This window comes from Sarcophilus harrisii, chromosome 4 (genome assembly GCF_902635505.1).
Source record: "Sarcophilus harrisii chromosome 4, mSarHar1.11, whole genome shotgun sequence".
NCBI classification, from domain to species: domain Eukaryota; kingdom Metazoa; phylum Chordata; class Mammalia; order Dasyuromorphia; family Dasyuridae; genus Sarcophilus; species Sarcophilus harrisii.
Window position 1 is genome coordinate 333,596,495 of NC_045429.1, and position 21,442 is coordinate 333,617,936.

Consider the following 21,442-nt stretch of genomic DNA (forward strand, 5'->3'; position numbering starts at 1 on the left):
CCTTTCTCTAGTTCCTCAGATAGTTGTCAACCTGATCTTTCTAGTGCAATAGTCTGACCATCCCCCGGCTCAAGAAAATTTCATTGCTTCCTATTGCCATATTGCCCAGTTTCTTAAACTGTGGGTCAAAACCCCACATGAGATCTCTTAGTTGAATTGGGGGTCACAAAATTATGACTTATTATCAGTAAAATTTGGTTTGTAAATTCAATATCCAGATCACATAAAAATTTCTCAGGCAAAAGGGGTCATGAGTGGAAAAAGTTTAAAAAACCCTGGCTTATAGGATAAAATGAAAACTCCTTGACCCAAAAACAATAGCAAGAGCAACTATAGCAGCTAATATCTGCCAGGCACTTTACAGCATGAGGAGTGCTATTGTCTATTTTGTAGATGAGAAAACTCAGACAGATGGAGTTAAAGTGACTTGGTCAGAGTGATGCAGCTAGTATATATGTGAGGGTAGATTTTTACTTAGGTCTTTCTGATTTCAAGCCCAGCACTCTAGCCACTGTACCACCCAACTGCCTAACATTAATCTGGTTATAGTCTTCCTTTTCAGTCTTATTTCGTACAATTTTCTTTCATGGAGTCTATTTTCTAAATTTTGAGCCATCACCAAGCTTGTATTCTCCTTTTCCTCTTTCCAAGTATTTGCTCAATGTGTTCATCAAACTTGGACAGCACTTCTTCCACATTTTAGTCAATTAAAATTCTTCTCTTTTTTCAAGACCAATTGAAAGTACCACATCTTCCATGAAAACTCTTGGTTTTCATAATAACTTGTCTTACTATCTATATTTTCCTCCTCTTCCTCCTCCTCCTCCTTTTTTTCTTCCAGGTTTCCCATCTTGCCCAGGTTGAAATTGCAACAGCCCTTCATGGGTTGTGGTTCTAAATCCCACAATGGTCTGCATAAGAGCTTTGATCGTCTAACTTTCTGATCTGGGCAGGTTTAACTCTCCTGAGGCAGCCCAGTGGCCCCTGATCTTAGGAATTCATTATATGGGTGCCAGAGTTCTTGGGAACATCCAATCAACTCAGTCCATTGCAGCTCAGAATTCCTGAGCTCATCTAATCCACCTTGCCTTCACCTCCCAGAAGCAGGGATTAGTGGTATATGTCACCACACCTAGTAAAGTATCTTATATTGGATTTATATGCGCCATATTATTTCTGCCACACCCCTCCATCCACAGAAGGCAAGTTCTTAAAGGGTAGTATGGTGTCATTTTTGTAAATCCAATGCTTTGCACATAGCAAATAAATACTTAATATCCTTTATGAATTAAGGAGTGGATGGGTGGGAAGACAAGAAAACAAAGGCTTATATGAACACACATCAAGCTTGAATCACTTTATCTCAGGGCTTATAGAAATAAAGGCAGGAAAAGTGAGTAGGAAGGATGGAACATCATTCATTCATTCATTTAGCAAGGGTTTATTCATCACTAACTTTGTAACAGGCACAGTGTTAGCTTCTAGGAATACAAAGAAAAAAATAAGATATTCCCTGCCTTCAAGTATCTTATATTTTATATGGACTGGACTAGCCACAACTATGACCAAGAAAAATCCAGACCAAATTTTGGCTCCCAGCATTTACAGAAAAAATATTTGGGTCCTTAAAATTAAAAATTCCTATTAAGATTCAGTTACCCACCTTCCCAACAAGAAGGAAAATCAAACTAGATCTGGTTATTATTAGGGTTACTGATTACTTTTCTTAATTATTGCTCCTCTTTAGATGGCATTTTAAGGACTACAAAATAATCATGTCAGTTGAATTGAATCAAATTGAAATAGACACTTTGAGTGTTCTCATCCTCACTGTATAATTTAGGAAACTGAGACATCCAGAGGTAAAGTGATTTAATTAGAAGGTAGTGGAGCTGGAATTTAAACCAAGGCTCTTGCCTCCAAGATCAGTTTCCACTGAGTTACATACTACCATTGTTTGCATTGGGGGAAAGGAAAATGAAGATCTATCTCTTTTCTGGATTTGGACTGTTCATGGACCAGAGAAGGGAAGGAACCCTTTTTATAAACACATTTTTTGGTTTTCCCTTTTTAGCCATACTTGGAAACAATGTCTTATTTACTTTCCAGAGGGGAGTCAAATTTTGTCCCAGAAGAGAAGGGCAACTTAAGCCAAAAACTATAGTTATCCTTTTCACGTTGCTGGGGTTAGAGGCGCAGCACCCTTTCAATCTGGAAAATCTATGAAAAAAAATGTTGGCCCTCCCTTCATAACAGAATAAATCTGAATTATTATGGTATTAAAAGATAAAATATGCTGCAATTGCTTCCACAAAAAAAGATAAAATATGTTGATATTATATAATATTATTCATATATTTTATGTATTTCTAAGTTTCTAAACTTCTTCTATATCATCTGCTGGCCTTCATATATTATCTGCCTGCAAAACTTCTCCAAAATTCCCCTTTAATTTCTTATGCCACTTTCAATATATCAAAACCTTCTACTGTCCTCAAGATCCAACCTAATAAGCATTTACTAACTACTTATTATGTTACAGACATGCTTGGCCCTGGGATTGAAAAGACAAAATTTAAAACTGTCCCTGCCCTCAAAGAGCTTCCATTCTACTGAAAAAGGGAATATGTAAATAATAAGCAAGTACATACAAGAGCATTGTATGTCTGAGGAACAAGTATCAGGGATATAGGAAAGGCTTTCATCTGTTTCTGTTTTTCAGTCTTTTAGTCATGTCTCACTCTTAGTGACACCATGGATGATAACAAGTCAAGCCTAGAAATCCTTCACTATCTCTCAGTCTGCCCAAGTTCATGTTCATTGTTTTCCTGTTCTATCTATCCATCTCTTCCTCTGTCATCCCCTTTTCCTTTCGCTTTCAATCTTTCCCATCTTTCCCAACAACAGGGTCTTTTCCAGTGAGTCCTATCTTCTCCTTAAGTGGCCAAAATATTTGTTTCAGTTTTAGTATCTGGACCTTCCAGTAAACAGCCTGAATTAATTTCTTTAAGTATTGACTATTTTGATCTCTTTACTGTCCAAGGACTCTTAAGAGTTTTCTCCAGCATCACAATCCAAAAGCATCGATTCTGTGGTGCTGTTTTCGTTATAGTCCAACTCTCACAACCATACATTGCTACCAAAAACCCATAGCTTTGACTACCTGAACTTTTGTTAACAAGGCTTCCACAGGAGATCGAATATAAGCTAAGTATCAAAGGAAGTTAGAAAACCTAAAAGGCAGATGTGAAAACGTGGGTGCTTTCTAAATACTGCAGAACCCAGAATGGAGTACTGAATTCAGGAAACACTAAATAGACTGGACCAAAGAATGATAAGAATAGTGATGTGAAATAAATCTGGAAAGGCAAAATGCAACCAGCCAGTGGAGGGCTTAAACTGAGGCATCTGCATTTTTGACTAGAGGAAAAAGAGAACAATCAAAGTCTTCTGAGCACTGAAGTGACAGGGTCCGAATTGACCTTAGAAAACATCCAAATCATGTCTCTCACTTCAGAGATGAGAAAAATGAATCTCCAAGAAGGAAAGTGATTTGCCCTCAAGGTCATATATTAATGAGAAAGTCGAGACTTGAAAGTAAGTCCCCTTACTCCATTTTAATAACCTTTCCATTTCATTTTATTTCTATCAACTAGATCTTAGGATTAGGGAAGCTGATTAGGATATCTCTGTACTCTCTCCCCTGTGGCTTCCATCCCTCACAAGGAATTCAATCTAGGGTTACCTTGGTTTTTATTAAAATACTCCTAAAGCCATTGCAAAGGTCATCTCAGCTAGGCCCCTGCCTCTAGAAAAAATAGCAGTCCTTACACACACCCCTTTCCTCAGCTCTCAAGAAAAAATTGACTATAAAATCTTAGTCACTCCCACCCAGGGTTTACTTGACCAGCCTAACAGTTCGGAAGTCCTTCATCCCATTTGACCTCAATCTCGCCCGCTGTAGCGTGGGCTTCTTTGCTCTCATCTTGTCCTCAGCAGAGATGGGGAACAGCAGGTTCAGCTCCCAGTCATCCAAACCCTTCTGTCAGCTCACTCCCACAACAGGCAGACTGGATGGGGGTAGGGTCTCTTGTGGGGGTTGGGACCCAAGCCTAGATCCAGAATAGAAAGGAGAGAAGACAGCCTTCTAATTGTGGAAGAAATAGTTAATTCCCTGCTCGTATAGCTTCTAACCCACCAGCAGGACTGGGACAAGCTGTCTGAAAACCCTAGGCAAGGTTTGAAAATGGTACTCTCTTACTAAAGTCAGAAGACTTTGTGTCTTCACTGTAAAATATCTGGCTTGACCTATCACAAAAACAAATATCTACTGATGATGTAGGATAGGGATAGAGTTTTTGGCACTAAAAATACATACATGGGACCTTAAGAATGACATTTCACTTCTCTCAGCCTCAGTTTCTTCAATTGTAAAATGGGTATAATAATAACACCTACCTCCCAAGACTTATAGGAAAAAAATAAAATAACAACTGCTTTGCCCCCCTAAAGTGCTACACAGATACTAGCTATTATCAGCTACTAATTAAATGTCAGCCATTATCAGCTATTAATTAAATCAACTGAATTAGAATCATATTCCTGGACTTGGAGATACTTTCCCTCTTCTCTCCAACCAAAAACGAAACAAAATACCATAACTTTCCTCAGTTTCCCATACTCTAGCAAGCTTTCCTGAGATCTAAACTAGATTACTTCTGATATAGTGCAGACCTATTTACTTTAGTCTAGTTTTCCATGGATGAATAAGTCAATGATTCTCTTTAGAGATTCAAAAATGATAATTTTTTAAAATATGTTAGCCCCATATCATCTTTCTCTCAATCTCCACTCACAGTTCACATGCAGGTAAATGAAACAGAGATACAAAGAAAGATCAGAAACAATTTGGAACTGCACTAGAAAAATGTTTAAACTGTTTACACCTTTTCATACAGAGTGATAATCACTCAGGCATTCGTGGGACCTCCACTGGGAGGTCAAATATAAAAGGAAAGAACCTATAAATACTAAGATAAATATTTTACAGCAGTAGTTTTTGTGATAATAAAAATCTGAAAACAAAACGAGTATTCACCAATTTGGGAAAAAATCAGAAAGGTATGGTATGTTGAGACAATGAAATATTAATGCATTACATTACAAATTACAAATATGAATTCAGAGAAATTTAGAAAGACACATGAACTCATGCTGGGCTAAGTAAATAAAGCCAACAGATCAGAATACACAATGAACATAATAAGTAAAGAAAAACAATACTAAAAGCCTCAGATCAGTGCAATGACTTGTCTTGACTGCAGGAGACAAGCGATAAAGCCTACTTCATTCTAGGTAAAGAAGTGGTGGGTCACAGGGACTGAATGAGGCATGTAATCTCAAAAATGATCATTTCTATTTGTTTTGCTTATCTACTTTTTTGGTATAGGGGAGAATCCTTGTTAAGAGGAATGAGTGAGAAATTAATCAGTTAATTAATTGATTGGGTCAGGAATGCTACTACATCTGAAAATAATTGGGGTGGAGGAGTGGGGGGGGGGAGGAAGAAGAGGGAGAAGGACCTATATGCTCTAAAATGTTTACAGAAGTTCTTTCTGTGATGGCAAAGAACTGGAAACTGCAGAGATGCCCATTAGTTGGGGAATGGTTGAACAAGTTATGGTACATGATTGTGATGGAAAACTCCTGGTGCTATAAGAAATGATGAGCTCAATGATTTTAGAAAAACATGGAAGGACTTGCACAAAATAATGAAGAGTAAAATGAGCAGAACCAAGAGAACATTACATATAATAACAGCAATATTGTTTTAAGAATGATTTTGAGCAAATAAGTTATTTTGAATATTATAGATACCCAAATTAACTATAAAAGATATGAAAAAAGATGCTATCTGCATCCAGAGAAGAAACTGGAAGTATGTATAGAATAATTTTACATACACACACACACACACACACACATTTTACATACACACACATCAGGAACCTTCGTCTTGGCTGAAGCTTTCACAGGAACCTTCTTCACTGCTGTAGGAACTTTCTTCTTGGTTGACTCCTCTGCAGGAACTATCTTCTTGGTTGCAGGAACCTTTCTCTTGGGTGAAGCTTCTCTGGATACCTTCTTCTTGGTTGCAGGAACCTTCTTCTTGGGCAAAGTGTCTCCAGACACCTTCTTCTTAGTTGCTGGAACCTTCTTCTCAGATGAAGCTTCCTCAGACACCTTCTTCTTAGTTGCTGAAACCTTCTCAGATGAAGCTTCTGCAGACACCGTCTTCTTGGTTGTAGGAGCTTTCTTTTTGGGTGAAGCATTTGTGGGCACCTTCTTCTTGGTTGCAGAAACCTTCTTCTTGGTCTCACCCTCTGAAGAAACATTTCCAGCTTCACTGGTCTTAACGACCTTCTTTTTCTTGGGTTTGACAGATGCTCTTGACTTTTTAGTTTGAGTCACTTTGATTTTATTCTTGGTCACTAATTTGAACCTTCCCCTAGCCCCAGTAGCTGTAGAATTCCGTGGTCTCACGAGCACCCCTTTACTAACCCCCTTGGCTAGGGCTCGTCTCAGCAGATATCGGAGTCTTTTCATATTAACAGCTGGGTACATCTGGCGAATATAAAACTTGATGGCTGCCACAGAGGTGCCGTGTCTGTCCCCCTTGGCCATCAGCGCTTCTGCCACCATTTGGAGCGTGGGTGGGTGTCTTGGAAGTTTTGGTTCCACAAAACCACCCTATTTGGGTCTAATGGTAGCTATCTCTAACTTAAAAAAGGAAATTTACATAATAATTTTGTTGATATTTTAAAGGAGTAGCAAGTTGTGTACAATAGATTTGCATTTCCATGTGCAATTATTTTTATTGTACAATGCTTGTTTTATTCTACGAATTTAAAATAATTTTTAAAACGTTATGATAAAGAATTTTTTTCAAGAATTAGTAAAAATAAATAAATAAACAGTACCGGCTCCAACTATGATCAGAAAGTGAAATTAGGTATAGAACCCAGGGTTATGAGAGGTAAACCTTAATAGGCCAAGTTCACAGTCTACAAACATAGCCAAAGGAAACCAACCAGCATAAATGAAAGTAAATCGGGCAGCATAAATGAAAGAAAATCAGGTAAGAAAACCAAAAAGAATAGATGGAAGAATAGAAGATTTTGCTGTTTTTAAACCCACTTATTTGAGCAGGAAGAGAACTGGGAGGTAAGATTAAGAGAAATTAGACATCGAGATGAAAAAGGTATCTAAGTTGTAATACTAAATGGAACTGTCTTCTCCCCTCTCTGGAGGTACTCTGAAGATCTCACTATTAAGGCTTGAGGAGTGGAATGAGATGGAAGTCGCTGTCCCTGGTCCCTGAGCCAGTCTTCTCCCAACCTAGCTGTTCTCTTCCTCTGTTCTAAAAATCTCAGTCTGACTTTGACTGAGTCACTTCTCCTATTTTCTCTCTTTTTTCTTTCCTGCTTTTTCCTTCATTTTTCCTAATATAAGGAAATTAGACTAACTGATCTGTGGTGCTGCTTTCAGCTCTAAATCCTACCTTATTTATTGATTCCCATGAGGAGAGAGAGGGTTTCTCGGGCACTTATTCTTCCTTTACCAGCCCCAGGGGCCCCTCTACCCATTCATATCTGCCTAGTTGTCAACTTTGTACTAGCTATGTCCTGCAGACTTTCCCTACTAGAGCCAAGATGAGGCAAGGACTATCAATCATGGTAAGAGAAGGGTCCATGCAGTATATAGGAGAATGAGGACAGAAGGGGAAGGCAGAAAACACAGCTGTCCTAAAAGTGTCATAAATTTAGAATTGAAAGGGACCTTGGTAGGAGAGAAAGGAGAAAGGGGAAGAAACATTTATTAAGTGTCAACTGTGTGCCAGATACTGTGCTCAGCACTTTATAAATACCATCTCATTTGATCTTCACAACAACCCTGGGAAGTAAGTGCTATTATTATCCCCATTTTACAGATAAGGAAACTAAGGTAAACTTAAATGAAGTAATTTGCCAGAGTGACTCAGCTTGTAAAATTTTCCTGACCTTAAGCCCTTGGAGATTACCTAGTCTTATACTCTAATTTTAGAGGGGAAAAAAACTGAAGCCCAGAGACACTGATGTGCCCAAATTCACATGATTAAAACTAAAAACTCCACCACTGCAGCCTTGGATGAGTTTATTACTCTTCAACAAAATGCTTTGCCCAAAATTATGCCTAGAAGCCACTTCCTTTTCATCTCAGCCTGTCAAAATCTTTCTCTTCTCTTCCTTAGCCTGGAGAGGTGTTGAGAAAATGTAGCTTGTTTTTCCCTTGAAGAGGTGGAGAGCAATGTGTGTAGAATACTGTATATATTCAAAAACTAGGTTAATTTGTTGGTTGATTGGTTCTGTTGAACTGCTTTCCTCCATTTTCTTAAAATAAAAAAGTCTCTTACATGAACTGATGCTGAGTGAAATGAGCAGAACCAGTGGAACATTGTTCATAGTAACAAATTATGTGATGATCAACTATGATGGACTTGGCTCTTTTCAGCAATGTGGAGATTCAAGACAATTCCAATAGATTTGGGATGGAAAATTCCATCTGCATCCACAGAAAACTATGCAGACTGAATGGGAATGGAAGCATAGAATTTTCACCTTTTTTGTTTGTTTGCTTTTCTTTCTCGTGTTTTTTCCCTTTTGTCTGATTTGTCTTGACAACACAACAAATATGTTTAAAAGGATTGCATATATTCAACCTACATCAGATTGCTTGTTGTCTTGGGAAGGAGAGAGGTAAGAGAGGAAGGAAAAAAATTGGAACACAAAGTCTTACAAAAATGAATGTTGAAAACTCTACATATATTTGGAAAAATAAAATAATAGTGAAAATAAAAGTCTTTGTTACAAAGGATGGCTCACGGGATAAGGGCAGGAAGAGGGAAATACTGTGAAATGAAAGTGATATAAAAACAAAAAAATGACAATAATTTTTTTTCAAAAACAAAATGAAAAATCCTTTTTAAGACCCAATTCAAATAACTATCTCCTCTGGGAAATTCTGCAGGATTTTCCTACCTGAAAGTGATCTCAGGGAAGCTAAATGGTACAGTAGATAGTGCACTAGCCCTGGAGTCAGGAGTACTGGCCTTGAACACTTAATGTTTACTGTGTGATCTTGGGCAAGTCATTTAACCCCAACTGCCTCACAAAAATATAAAACCTTAACTAAAAGTGATCTCTTCCTTCTCAATTTTTTAAAAATGTTTTTTCTTACCTTTAACCTTAATCACAATATACCCCGAATAGTGTGAATCTCTGACTCCCCTGCCCCCTTTAGAATGTAAGCTCTTTGAAAGCAGGGTTTATATCATGTGATAGGATCATAGATTTAGAACTGGAAGGGACCTTAGATATTATCTAAACCAGGATCTTCGTTTTACAGATGAGGACACAAAAGCCCAGAGGAGTGAAGATCTCATAGCTGGTCAATGAGTGCACTGAATTTGGAGCTCAAGTCTTTTGACTCCAAATCCTGACCTCTTTCTATTATACCCACATCCATGGCACAATGCCTTAGGCACAAGAGGCATTCAATAATGCTGAGCTGAATTAAATGTATCAAGTAACATACAATCAATCAGCCTTTATTGTCTACTATGTGCCAGGCACCGTGCTAGGCATTGGAGCAAGAAAGGAGCTGTTAAAAATGAATCAGAATCATACCGGTGCTTTGTACAGAGATAGTAACTGGCATCTGAAATGATCTCCTGGGAGACTTTTAGTCTTTCCTTTCCGAGACTCTCCTCCCTATGTCTGGCCACTGATGGATCAGAGGGAAGACTTGAGTTTCCTCTAGCTTAAAAGCAAGCTGGTCTCATTACACATAGTGGAGACTCTGGCATTTGTTTCCTACATGACCTTGAACACCTTTTCTCTTTGTGCCTCAGTTTCTTCATCTGTAAAATGAGGGGTGGAATTCATGAGATGATTTCAAACTGTAAATGCTGTGTTGTGGTTATCATTCAGTCATGTCTGATTCTCTAACCCGATATTCTTTATGGGGTTTTCTTGTCTAAAATACTGAAGTAGTTTGCCATTTTTTAAAGTATTTATGCAAACTGAAGTTAAATGACTTGCTCAGGATCATATAAGCTAGTAGGTATCCGAGGCTGGATTTGAATTCAGGTTTTCTTGATTGCAGATCCTACTCTCTATCCACCAATCCATCTAGCTGCTTTCATTTAAAAAAAAAAAAAAACAAAAAAAAACACTTTGCTATCCTTTTACTCCAATAGAGCACAGAGAGGAATTTGTCTCAGGTGATTTCAGGGATTTCAACAAAGAAATGCCCCAGATTATCTCTGAATCTTGACTCACATCTGAAAGGTCCCTAATAGATTATTTCATCCAAACGCCTTATTTTTCCTGGAGGAAGCCAAGGCCCAGAGAGGGTAAGCTGATCAAAATTTAAACCCACGTCCTCTGACTCTCCCTCTTCTTTCAGCCAGAACCCAACCAGGTAAAGGGTCCTCTCAAGTTCTATTTTCCTAAAACCTCTCTTCCATTAAACCAGCTGATACCTGACTTGGTAATAAAAGCTAGCATTTATAAAATACTTTAAGGTTTGTGAATCACTTTACATAGGCTTAAACTTTTCTATTTACATAGTGAAGAAGTATGGAAAGTAGGAAGTGAATTCCAGGCTTCCTGAATCCAAGTCCAGCAGCATTCTATACACTGGCCCACCTAGCTACTTAATTAAAGGTAATTAAAAGAACATGTGAAGCCAGCAATGGAAGAGCTTACTAAGGAGCAAGCGGATTGGGTCATTTAATCCTACCTTTTACTGGTCTCCCTTGGGCCAGTATTGAGTCATTCCCAATGAGGAGCAGTGGAAAGAGAGCTCAGAGAACCTGAGTTATGACACTTGGTCCTTCTGTGATGGTGGCCAGTTAGTTGATTTTGGGGGGCCTCAGTTTTTTCATCTGTTAAAAAAGGGCAAGGGAGAGACAACTATTCTGGAAAGCAATTTGAGACTATGCCCAAAAAATAACTGAAGTGGCCATATATTTTAATCCACCTGATACCTCTACTAAATCTATGGTCCCCTATCAAGAGAACAAAGAGGAAAATTACCTGCGTGTATTTATATAAGCTCTTTTTGTAGTAAAAAATTGGAAACTAAAGGGATATCCACCAACTAAGGGTTGACTAAACAAATTATGGTTTAAGAACGTAATGGAATAATGTTGTAACATTAGAAATGATGAAAGGAATGATTTCAAAGAAATGAGAAGACTTGTATGAACTGACACAGTTAAAGCAAAATCAAGAGAACAATATATACAATAACAACTACATTATAAAGACAAATAATTCCCTGATCAATGTATTGACCAACTATTATTCTAGAGATGCTGAAACATGCTGATGTTGAAACATGCTGTTCACCTCCTGCCACAAAGGTGATGGACTTGGAATGAAAATTAAGACACATAATTTTGCCACAAGGCCCATGCAAAAATTTGTCTTCCTTGACTATGAATATATTACAAGGATTTTACTTTTCTTTTATAATTTTTCCAGTGACATGGGGGAGATAAAAGAAAGAAAAACAGACTTTTATTCATAAAAATTTAGATATTTTTAAATGGGAAGAGGACACTTGCAACATAACAAAAAGCAAACATGGCCCTAAAGAAAATATATGAAAAACACTTTTCACTTTCCTCCTCCACTCCTTTTCAGAGGTGGTTTGGGAAGTCCAGAGATATAGAATCTCATATGATCTCAGATCTTTTTCTATGTATTGGTTGATTTTGCTTACTCTTTTTCTTCCTAATTTTTTTTTTTTTTCTGAGTCAATTGGGATTAAGTAACTTGCCCAGGATCACACAGCCAGGAAGTGTTAAGTGTCTGAGGTTAGATTTGAACTCAGGTTCTCCTGATTTCAGGGCTGGTGCTCTATCTACTGCGCCACCTAGCTGCCCTCCTAATTTTTCTTAAAACAAAATTACTTGTTATATTTGGAATAGCTCAGTGAGAGGGGAGAGGGAAAAGGTTACAAAGAGAAATATAGGTAATATAAAAACTAAAGATATAAATAAAATTTTTAAAATGAAAATTAGACAAGAAGATCTTTAAAGTCTCTGCTGGATCAAAATCTGTTTTATGATCTCCAATTCTTTCCTCCTTTCCACCTTCACTTGTTAGAGAAGATAGAAGATTTTGCATTGCTATACATCTCTTCCAGGAGATTAGGACAATGAGAGGTTAGGATATCTGTAGGAAGTCTAAAAAAATACTTAGTTCCCCTGTTTCCCCCAGAATCTTTAGGGATATAATCTCCTGCAGGGCAGACACATCCCTGTGTTGGGTCATAGATCCCAACTTGATGGGTAAGAGGTGAGGGGTATGGTTCACTAGTTGGAACAAATAAAGGAGAAAATATAAGGGGTGGGGCGGTGCTTTTTTAAAAAAATTAGTGGAACCACTCAGTAACCTAAACTCTGAGAAAGAAGACTATCCGGTTGCCTAGACTTCAGACCCCAGCCCCAGTTTCTTGCTTTCTTGCCAGAAAGAGAATTTCAGGAAGTCAGACTTGGCTAGCTCCTTCAACAAAGCTCTAGACAACTCTTGCTTGGCACCTTTCTCTGAGGCTTGTTAATGCACTGGCTGCCTGCTGGTGGGCTGGGGATGAGGTGAGGGAGAGATAAAGGAATGAAATCACAGTCATGATCCAACTCTTTGATGATTCAGAGCTGGCAGGGACCTTGGAGAACACCGGGGGTTCTTGACCTGAGGTCCACGGTTAGATTTCAGGGGATCTATGAATTTGAAAGGGGAAAGAGTGAAATCTTTTGTCTAACAGACTATTATTTGGGGGAGGGATTCTTAGACTTCATCAGACTGCTAAAAGGGTCTAGAACACACACAACAAGGTTAAGAAGCCTTGAATTGGTATGTCATTCATAATGACTAAGAAAGAAACAGGAAAATAGTTCAGGGTCATTTGCCTGGTAAACAATAGTTCTGTCCAGCTACAGAGAAAGTTCACAGATCAGATAATAGTGATCAAGGTCAGGGAGATAACTGGGACTCCTCCCTTCACTCTGAGAATCCAGCATATCTGTGCCCTCTGAGAAGTTGGAATGTAGGAAGTCAATAAGACAAGCTTCCCTAGGGAAGACCAAGAGGTAGGATTCTTCAGTTCTATTCCCGTCTGTCAAATACCCTTGACCTTAACTTTCTTCCATCAGATAAATCAAAAAAATCCTTATTATGGGGGCCATCCCCTGCTGCTATCCAATTTCTCCCCTCTACTATATGCAAATTAAGAATCATTCAAATCCCACCTTCTGCAGGTAGCCTGTCTCAGTCTTTTGTATCCCCCTGAGATTACTTTCAATTAGTACTGAATATATCTAAATGTTATTTTGTTTTTTTATATTTTGTCATTTCACCCTCCTCCCCTCCTTTAGAATATCAGCTCTTTGAGGATTGTGACTGTGCCTTTGCCATTCTTTGTATCCCCAGCACTTTGCACAGTGCCTGGAACACAGTAAGCATTTAACAAATATTTGGTAACTGACTGACTAATTTCAAAATGCCAGAGGCAGAAGAGATTTTAATACCCTTCTAGTCCAGGTGTATCTATAGCTTCCAGATTAAGAACTCCTGGTCTAGTCAGACTACCCCTCATTTTACAAATGATAAAACTGAGGATCAAGAGGTATAAGTGATTAATCCAAGGTTACAAAGAGAGCTAACAGCCTTTCTAAGACGCAAATCCAGATCACTAGACTACAGGTCTAAAAGTCCTTATAATATATCAAATAAACATGATGAGCAAAGCACTGCCCTCAAAATCAGATACCTCAAGGACATGGGGTAAAACATGAGGATCAGCCACTGACAAGAAATTATTCTGGGAGTATAAGGGAGAAAAAGGACTTTCTCCCATTCCCATCAGATCCCCAGGGTAGTAGAGCCCAAAGCCTTGATGAGTGGGAAGAGGAAGGGAATGTTTTCTGTCTCTCAGGTCGGTGGGACCTATTTAGTCCTGGTGTTTTCTGGAGTGAGAGGGTGGAAAAGAGGGGATGGTAGAAATCGAAGAACTGGAGCATGGGGAGGGGGAGGGGAAGGTTGGGTAAGAGTCAAAGAGACATGCAGGGGGGAGGGAACTGAGACCAGAGGTAGCAGATAATAATAAATCTGCTATGATGATGGAGACCAGGGAAATAATTGAAGTCTATGAAGCAGAGGAGAGATATTACAATGTCAGGGCAAGGTGCCCGCTGTGGTCCTAGAGAAATGGAGGATGGGTCAGGAGGAGGGGAATATAATAACTGGCTACCCCATCCCCGCGCGCGCATACACACACACACACACACACACACACACACACGAGCACGTACACACATACACCATCACTAACTGCTCAGCATGCCCCCTTCCGCTTGGCTGAGGATAGCCATGGCACCTGCCAGACCATAATAGTCTGCATCAATCTGACTCCTTCCGCTACTCCCCCCCCCCCCACTTGACTGCTCCACCTCCCAGACAGTCCTAGAAAGCAAGGACCAATCTCAGATGAAGGAAGACAGAGGCTGAGAGAAGGGAATACAGAAGCACTGAGAGAAAGGAGCCTGATGGATAGATGACAAAATTGATGGACAGAGAAAAGAGGGCAGTGAGGAACCAGGAGAAGTTGAAAGACAGAGAGGAAATGTTTAAGGAATGCCAAGAGGGGAATGAAGATATGGAGTCTGAGGAAGTCTGAAGGACGAGAGGGGCTTATTGAGTAACAGAGAAAGGAGAGAGAGAAGAGAGGAAGCTAAGGGACAGACGCGGAGAATAATAGAAAGGAGGTGGTAAAGGAATGGTAAGAAAGACACAGAGAAAGATGGGGGGATGAGAGGAAAGGGAAATGGGGAATAGAGAAAGGAGAAAAAGGCTGAGTGACAGAGAAAAGAGAAGATTAAGGAAAACAAAGAAGCTGAGGAACAGATGATAAAGATAGTGGACAGAGAAGAGGTGGTAAAAAGGGTGGTAAGAGTTAAGAGAGACAGAGAAAGGTGTCAGAAGGGAATAAGAAGAGAGGAACAGGGAATAGAGAAAGGGAAAAATTGAGAGACTGGGGGACAGAGAAGAAACTGAGGAACAAGAGAGGAGTCGGAGGAACAGATGTCAAAACTAATGGACAGAAAAGGAGGAAGCAGATAGTATGAGATGAACACAGAGAGAATTGTAGGGGGGAACGACTGAGAAGGAGGGGGAGACTGGGGAATAGAGCAGAGAAAATGAACAAAGAATCAAAACTGAAGGTCAGAAGAAGGAGAGAGATTGAGCCACAGAGACGGAGAGACGGGGGACAGGGTAAAAAAGAGACGAAGACAGAGAAGCATTTAAGCACAGAGACAGAGCAGATATAGAGCAAGAAATCCACCTTCCCAAAGCCACTGGGATGAATGATAAAACTGAACCCGTCAGTGGGGGGTGGGATTTGGAGGAGAAAATGAGGGAAGAATGGGCATGTGAGGAGGGAAATAGAGAGCAGTAAGCCTGGGTACCAGCCTGATACCCCTTAGTCCAATACCACTCACCCAGCTTCTCTAGAGGCACTCAGGAAATTTGCCCTTCCTCCCAATTTGGCCTTGCTGTTTCCCAAAAAATTCCAAAGCCATCATCTCCCAGCTTGTCATAGTCTGGGAAGGAAGGGGAGAAAAGCCTGAGCTGCCCTCAAACCTGCTGATGGCCAGATTTTTTATTATCCTCACATGGACCCAGGGAAGCACATGAATAATTTTTAAACTGACATTTGAATGGCTCATTGAAAACTCTGCACCTGCACTCTGGGCCATTCTAGAATGGGAGAAGGAGGAAATGCTTGCTCGGAAAGGGCTTGGCTCCATTCCTTGCCTGAGTGGCCTAAGACAAAAGCAGACTGATGCTGCTCCCTTCTTCCCCATCACCTCGAGTGCTGATGAGACTCTGGTATTTAAGTTGGCTAAGCCATTTAGTAGCTGGGCTACCCAGAGCAAGCAACTCTCCCTCTCTGTGCCTCCCAAACAGGAAAGAAGGGAAAGCATTTCTTCCACACACCCCTCCCTGAAATAAGAAGTATTTCCTAGAAAGACATTTGTGAAGGGGCACTAGATCGCATCTCTGACTCCCCAGTTCTCCCAGTATGAATCATCTTACTTCCAAAGTAAGAATTGCTTACTCTTGCTTCCAAAAGCCCCCTTAAACAGACACACCCATTTTCATCATCTCTTCTCTCCAACATTGACTCATAAATCTCAGGCATTTCTAGGAACCCTGAGCCCATTGGTCCTTTGCAGGATGAGATGGGGCATGAAAGAAATGCTCTGTTCAGTTCATTCCCCTGACTCTCTTTCAAGGAGGCTAAGCATAAGCCCCATCTCCCCAGAATCCCTCTGGCTCACATCCCCAGTCCCTTGCCTGGGACCAATCTCATGCCAAATCAAAATAGGGTTCCTAGACACTCTGCTAATTTCTTGCCACTATACCCCAGGCAGAACGGAAACAAGGAATACCATGGCTGGCATTGGGCAGATGGCAATCCTGACACTGAGCCCCAGCTCTGGCCACATGATTCTGATGGATGTTCAGAGTCAGGGGTAAAATCAATTATGCTAATTAACTCCTTTCCTAGGTCAGGCTTAGAGTCATCTATAGGGCCTAGATCTTGGTACTCCTGGCCTTAGGCATTCCTAAGGTATCAAGACTGGTAAGGGATCAAAGAATGTTATAACCCTCTCTGCCCCTAAGCCTCCCTTCCACTCACACACAGACACTCAGATATATTCAATGGGACGGGGAAAGGAGATAGCTCAGAAAGGGGGCACTCCAAACCATCAAGGTTTCCCAAAAGATACCCTCTCTCAAATAAACACCCTCTTCCCCTTTGCACCACTGCCTGAACAGATGCCCCTCCAAGACCCCAGAGGTCAAAACCAGATTGGGGGAAAATGTTCCCTCACCCCCATCCCACGTTGGGAGCATCAAAGAGAACCAGACCTTTGTGGGGAGAAGGCGGAAGGAGTATGGCTGGGGGGGGTAGATGGACAAAGACCCTCTTGTCCCAGAGCCATTGGTGGCAAACAGCCAGGGTGGAGACTTTGGCACCATGGTGCCAGCTACGCCTGAATGCCAGGGGAATCCAGGATGGAGAGAAGCTGGAGAGAGGGGGATGAAGTTATCCTCGGAACCCACAGCGATACCCTCTCTAATCAAGGCAACAAAGCAGAAGAGAAACACCATACCAGCTCTGAGTCACTACCACTGAAAAGATCTCCAAGCACTTAACAAATGTAAACAACCCCAATTCCACTCACATAACTGCTCACAACACCCGATGAGGGAATTACAGCTGATAATAACAACAATAATATTAACATTTTACATTTATGCTGTGAAAACTACTATCACACTCCCGATCGGTTTCCCCGGCACCTGCAAAAGGCATGAAGGGGAAACTGAGGCAGAGACTGCAAAGTTCAAGGTCACTCAGCCAAGCTCTTCTGAGACTAAACTCAAGAGCCCTGGTTGTTTCCCTCTCCGTCAAAGCTCTCACCTTTCTCTCAAGAGACTACTTCAACTTATGACCGTCATCCCCCCATCACCACCAGGTACACATACACACGCACACACACCAGAACTGGCTCCCTTAGGTATCTCTGGAGATACCCAAGCTGGGGTAGGGGGAGCACAGGCCAAGGGAATCATTTTCTCCCTCCCCAAGTTGAGCAGAAAACCGCAGGGTCGGCTTGGAACTACTAGAACTAGGACAAATCCCCGTATAAAGGGTTACTCTCTTCCAGCTTCAGGCAAACTCTATTTTCTCAGGTGAAATATACCTGGCCAGGTCCCCCGCCCCAAGAGACCCATTCCTCTCACCTTGTTCCCCTCGGCCCCCCGGTTCTCTCTGTCCTGCCTCCTCTCTGGGTGGCCGGTGGCTGCCCTCCACCGTCCTCTCCCACCAAGCCAGGGCGAAACGCCGGAGACAGTGCCAAGGCTGCATGGGGAAGGCTGAGGAGGGGGAGGTGTGGAGAGGTGTGGGGCAGCTGGCCCAGCCAGCACACACTCACACGCTGCTCTGCAGGCACCCTGGCACTGTCACAGCCCTGACTGCTGAGCTTCCCAGCTGCCCGCCGGATCCCCGCCGCCTCCTCCAGCATCCTGCTCCCCCACCCAACGGGAGCCCGGAGCCGGGGAGCCTCTGACGTATCAGAAAGGGGGGAGCGAATCTAACTCCTCTCTCCTCCCTAGCCCCACCCCAGCCAACTCCTGCCTGCAGTATCCGGCCACCAGTTTGTCCCAGACCCGTCCAGCCCGAGTCTGCCTGCCTGGGGCTCCTTCTAGCCCTTTCCCCATCCGGGACCCCAGTGCGGGAGAATGGGAATAGGTTCCACGGCCCTGCTTGCCGTCCCTCGCCCTCTGGGCTGAGCGGAGAGACTCTCGGCACGCCTCAGCCCCCGATTCCCCCCATGCGGCCGCGGCTTGGGGAGTTCTCTCTCCCGCACAGAGGCCTCGGGGCGGTTTTCTTTCCCCGGGGGCAAACCAGGGCCCATATCCTGGCAACCTGAGCTACCCAGGTACAACACACCCCCTTCTTCCCCGGGGGAGGAGGAGGCCACCGGCCCTCTCCATGGTCTCCCTGCCCTTCTCGCCACTTTGGCAACAGCGGCGAGACCTGGTTTGAGGGGCTTCTGCGCCAGCCTCACCCTAAAGCCCCTCCTCCGTCTCTCCCCTTCCCGCTACACCTGCCCTCACTTAGTCCCCCTGCCGTCCCCGGCGTCGCCGTCCCTCGCGGCTTCCCCTCCCCCTCCCCGCCCCGCATCTTCCCCATCCCTCCTTCGGGCCCCCTCACTCTGCCCCCCTTTTTAAAACGCACACAGCCTTTTCCCACCAGCCAGGCCAGCGCCCCCCCGCCCCCCCAGCGCATCTCTCCCTCCTCTGGCCCTCCCCGCCCTCCCGGGCCCAGGCTCCCCGGCCCCCTGCGCCTCAGAGCCCCCGGCCCTACATCCGCAAGCACACACACCTGCAGCCCCGCCTCGGGAGCCCCGCTTCCTGGCGCCCCCCGCCCGGCCGCCTCCCCCGCCCCCGGCCGAGGGAAAACACACAAAGAAAACAGAAATACCTTCCACTTAAGCATGGAGGCACATTAGGGAGGAGAGAGACAGGGACATGCCTTGGGACGGAGCGTTCCCCATCGGGCGGGGGGCGCGGGGGCGGGGGCCCCGGGCCGGCCGGCCTGCCTGCCTGGCGCTCGCTCGCCCGCTCGCGGGCTCCTCGCTCGGCCCGACCCGGGGCGCGACGCCGAGCGGGAGGCGCGGGGCGCTGGGCTCACTCGGGGCGCGGGGGGAGGGCTCGAGCCCCGCCGGGATGGATGGAGCCGGGAGGGAGCGGCGGCCGGTGTGGGAGCGCGCGGGTGTGTCACGGCGAGTGTGTGTGTGTGTGTGTGAGAGATGTATGTGCGCGCGCGCGGGTGTGTGTCTGAGGGAGCGCGGGCGGGCGTGCTGCCGCGTGCGAGGGGATGGGGAAGAGCGCGCGTCCCCGCGAGGCGCTGGGAGCGCGCGCCCGCGGCGGGGACCTACAAAGGGACCGGGGTGGGGGCGCAGCCACGGCGGTTCTGCTCCCCTCTCCCCGCCCCCCGCCCCAACCCCCCTTACTCCGCACTAAGCGCCCTGACGGGTGCTCCGCGAACGTGCGGAGGGGGAGGAGGGACAGAAGGAGGGCGCGGGCTCCAACCCACCTCTCCTTCCAGTCTCCCCGAAAGGAGGCCCTCGCTCCCCGAAGGCGCCCCCCCCGTCCCGCACGCGGGCCCGCCCAGCCCGGAGTTAGGGCGACAGCAGGCGCGAAGGGGCCCCTGCCGGGGGTCTGGAGGGGCGCGGGCCAAGCGCGGGGGAGCCCCAAATCCGCCCGGTCCCCACACTCCCCTCCCCCATCCGGGATGCTAACACACGAGCCCGCCACCGGAGGGAAAGGGGGACAACGGGCTTGTCGGGACTGGTTTTGAACCAAGGTGACCCCCAAATATGGGAAACCAAAGAGAGTCGGATAAAACGAAGAGGGAAAGGCGCCCCTTCCTTCTTCCCCATCCCCGCCTGTGGTACGCGGCGGCCAGTCCGAGTCCGATCGCCCAAGCCCCCGCTCCCCCATAGAGGATCCTCAGCGCCCCCTGCTGGCGACTCGGAGCGCCCCCACCCCTCTGGGTCCAGTCTTAGAACACGGCTGCGGTCTGACGTAGGGACTTCGGAAGCGTTTGAAAGGGGAAAATCCTATTTTAATGGGGGTTCGATATTGTGAACGCTTGCTCCACCCTCACCGACGCTCCTGCACCCGAGTGTCCCTCCCCCTCTCCGTAGGTCCCCCAGCCCCTCCGAGACGGCCTCCCCCCACCTCTTTACCTACCTCCCAGCCTGGAGCCTGCCTGTCCCTTTCAGCTTCCTTCTAGAACTTAGCTCTAGGTCCCTGAACTTGGTCCACCCCCCACCCCCGCCCCAAGGGATCTCCCTCCCTCCGCCACCCCCTGGCAATCCCTGTAACTGAGGGCCCCCACAGCCCTCGCCAACTCCTCCTCCATCAGATGGAAGATGACTGGGAGTGGGGCCATAACTCGCCCCGGGCTACAGGGCACGCCGGTTACGAGATTAAAGAAGGACTGTGCACCGGAAAGGGGGGAGGCTGGCACAGAAGACCCCACCCCAAGCCCAGCCCACCTCTAGTCTCCCAACGGAAAAACCGGTTCCCCCGCTTCCCCAGTCTGCCTAGTTCCCAGGCTCTCTGTTGTTCTCCCAAGTTTCCGTTTAGCCCCGAGCCCAAACCAGGATAGTTCCCTTGCCCACCTAGCCTGATGCTTAGCTAGGTTTTGTTCTCCAGCTGCATGAGCAAACATCCCCAAGGAAGGTGGTACGGAGAAAGTGTGAGGGAAAGGAAAATTAAAGAAAAGGCGGCGAGAGGTTTGGGAAACGTTGGGCGCACCAGCTCCTTCTGTTTCTCCCCCCTCAGGCCAGGAGCCTTCCCCTAAAGGAATATGTGTGTGTAGGGGTGGGGCTGAAGCTGAAGGAAAGTTGGTTCAGACTTTTTTTTTAGCAGAGAAACAAGTCCGCATCCAACCTCATTGCTAGCCCTAAGGGATGGAAGTGGAGGGAAAGTGAGGGAATCTTGGAGCACAGGAAGACAAGGCAGGAGACACCTTTTTTCTTAACCAGCAAAATATATCATATCCCACCAATGGTCCAGGGGCTCAGTCAGATCAGCTCCCTTTCCAATAAACCATGGTTTGCCCCTTCTTTGCTCTACAAGAATGTCCACGAAAGAAGATGGTAAAAGAAAATCTGAGCTGGGTGTATTATAGCTCATCCCTCCCTGATTCCAGCCTCCTCCTTAGCAGCGGTACAGTGGTCATAGGA

At 44.6% G+C, this 21,442-nt stretch overlaps 1 protein-coding gene across 3 annotated transcripts in view; it reads right to left on the minus strand.

Annotated features, from left to right (window-relative positions):
* SRCIN1 (SRC kinase signaling inhibitor 1) overlaps positions 1-18,706 on the minus strand; it is a 121,046-nt gene extending 102,340 nt beyond the window's left edge. Inside the window, exon 1 of one of the 3 annotated variants that reach the window (XM_031966152.1) lies at positions 17,925-18,048. In XM_031966152.1, the coding sequence (XP_031822012.1) occupies positions 17,925-18,048 (124 nt within the window). Of the gene's footprint in view, positions 1-17,924 lie in introns of all 3 variants that reach the window. The other 2 variants (XM_031966151.1, XM_031966153.1) reach the window with 2 other exon arrangements.
* Between the last annotated feature and the right edge of the window lie 2,736 nt (positions 18,707-21,442).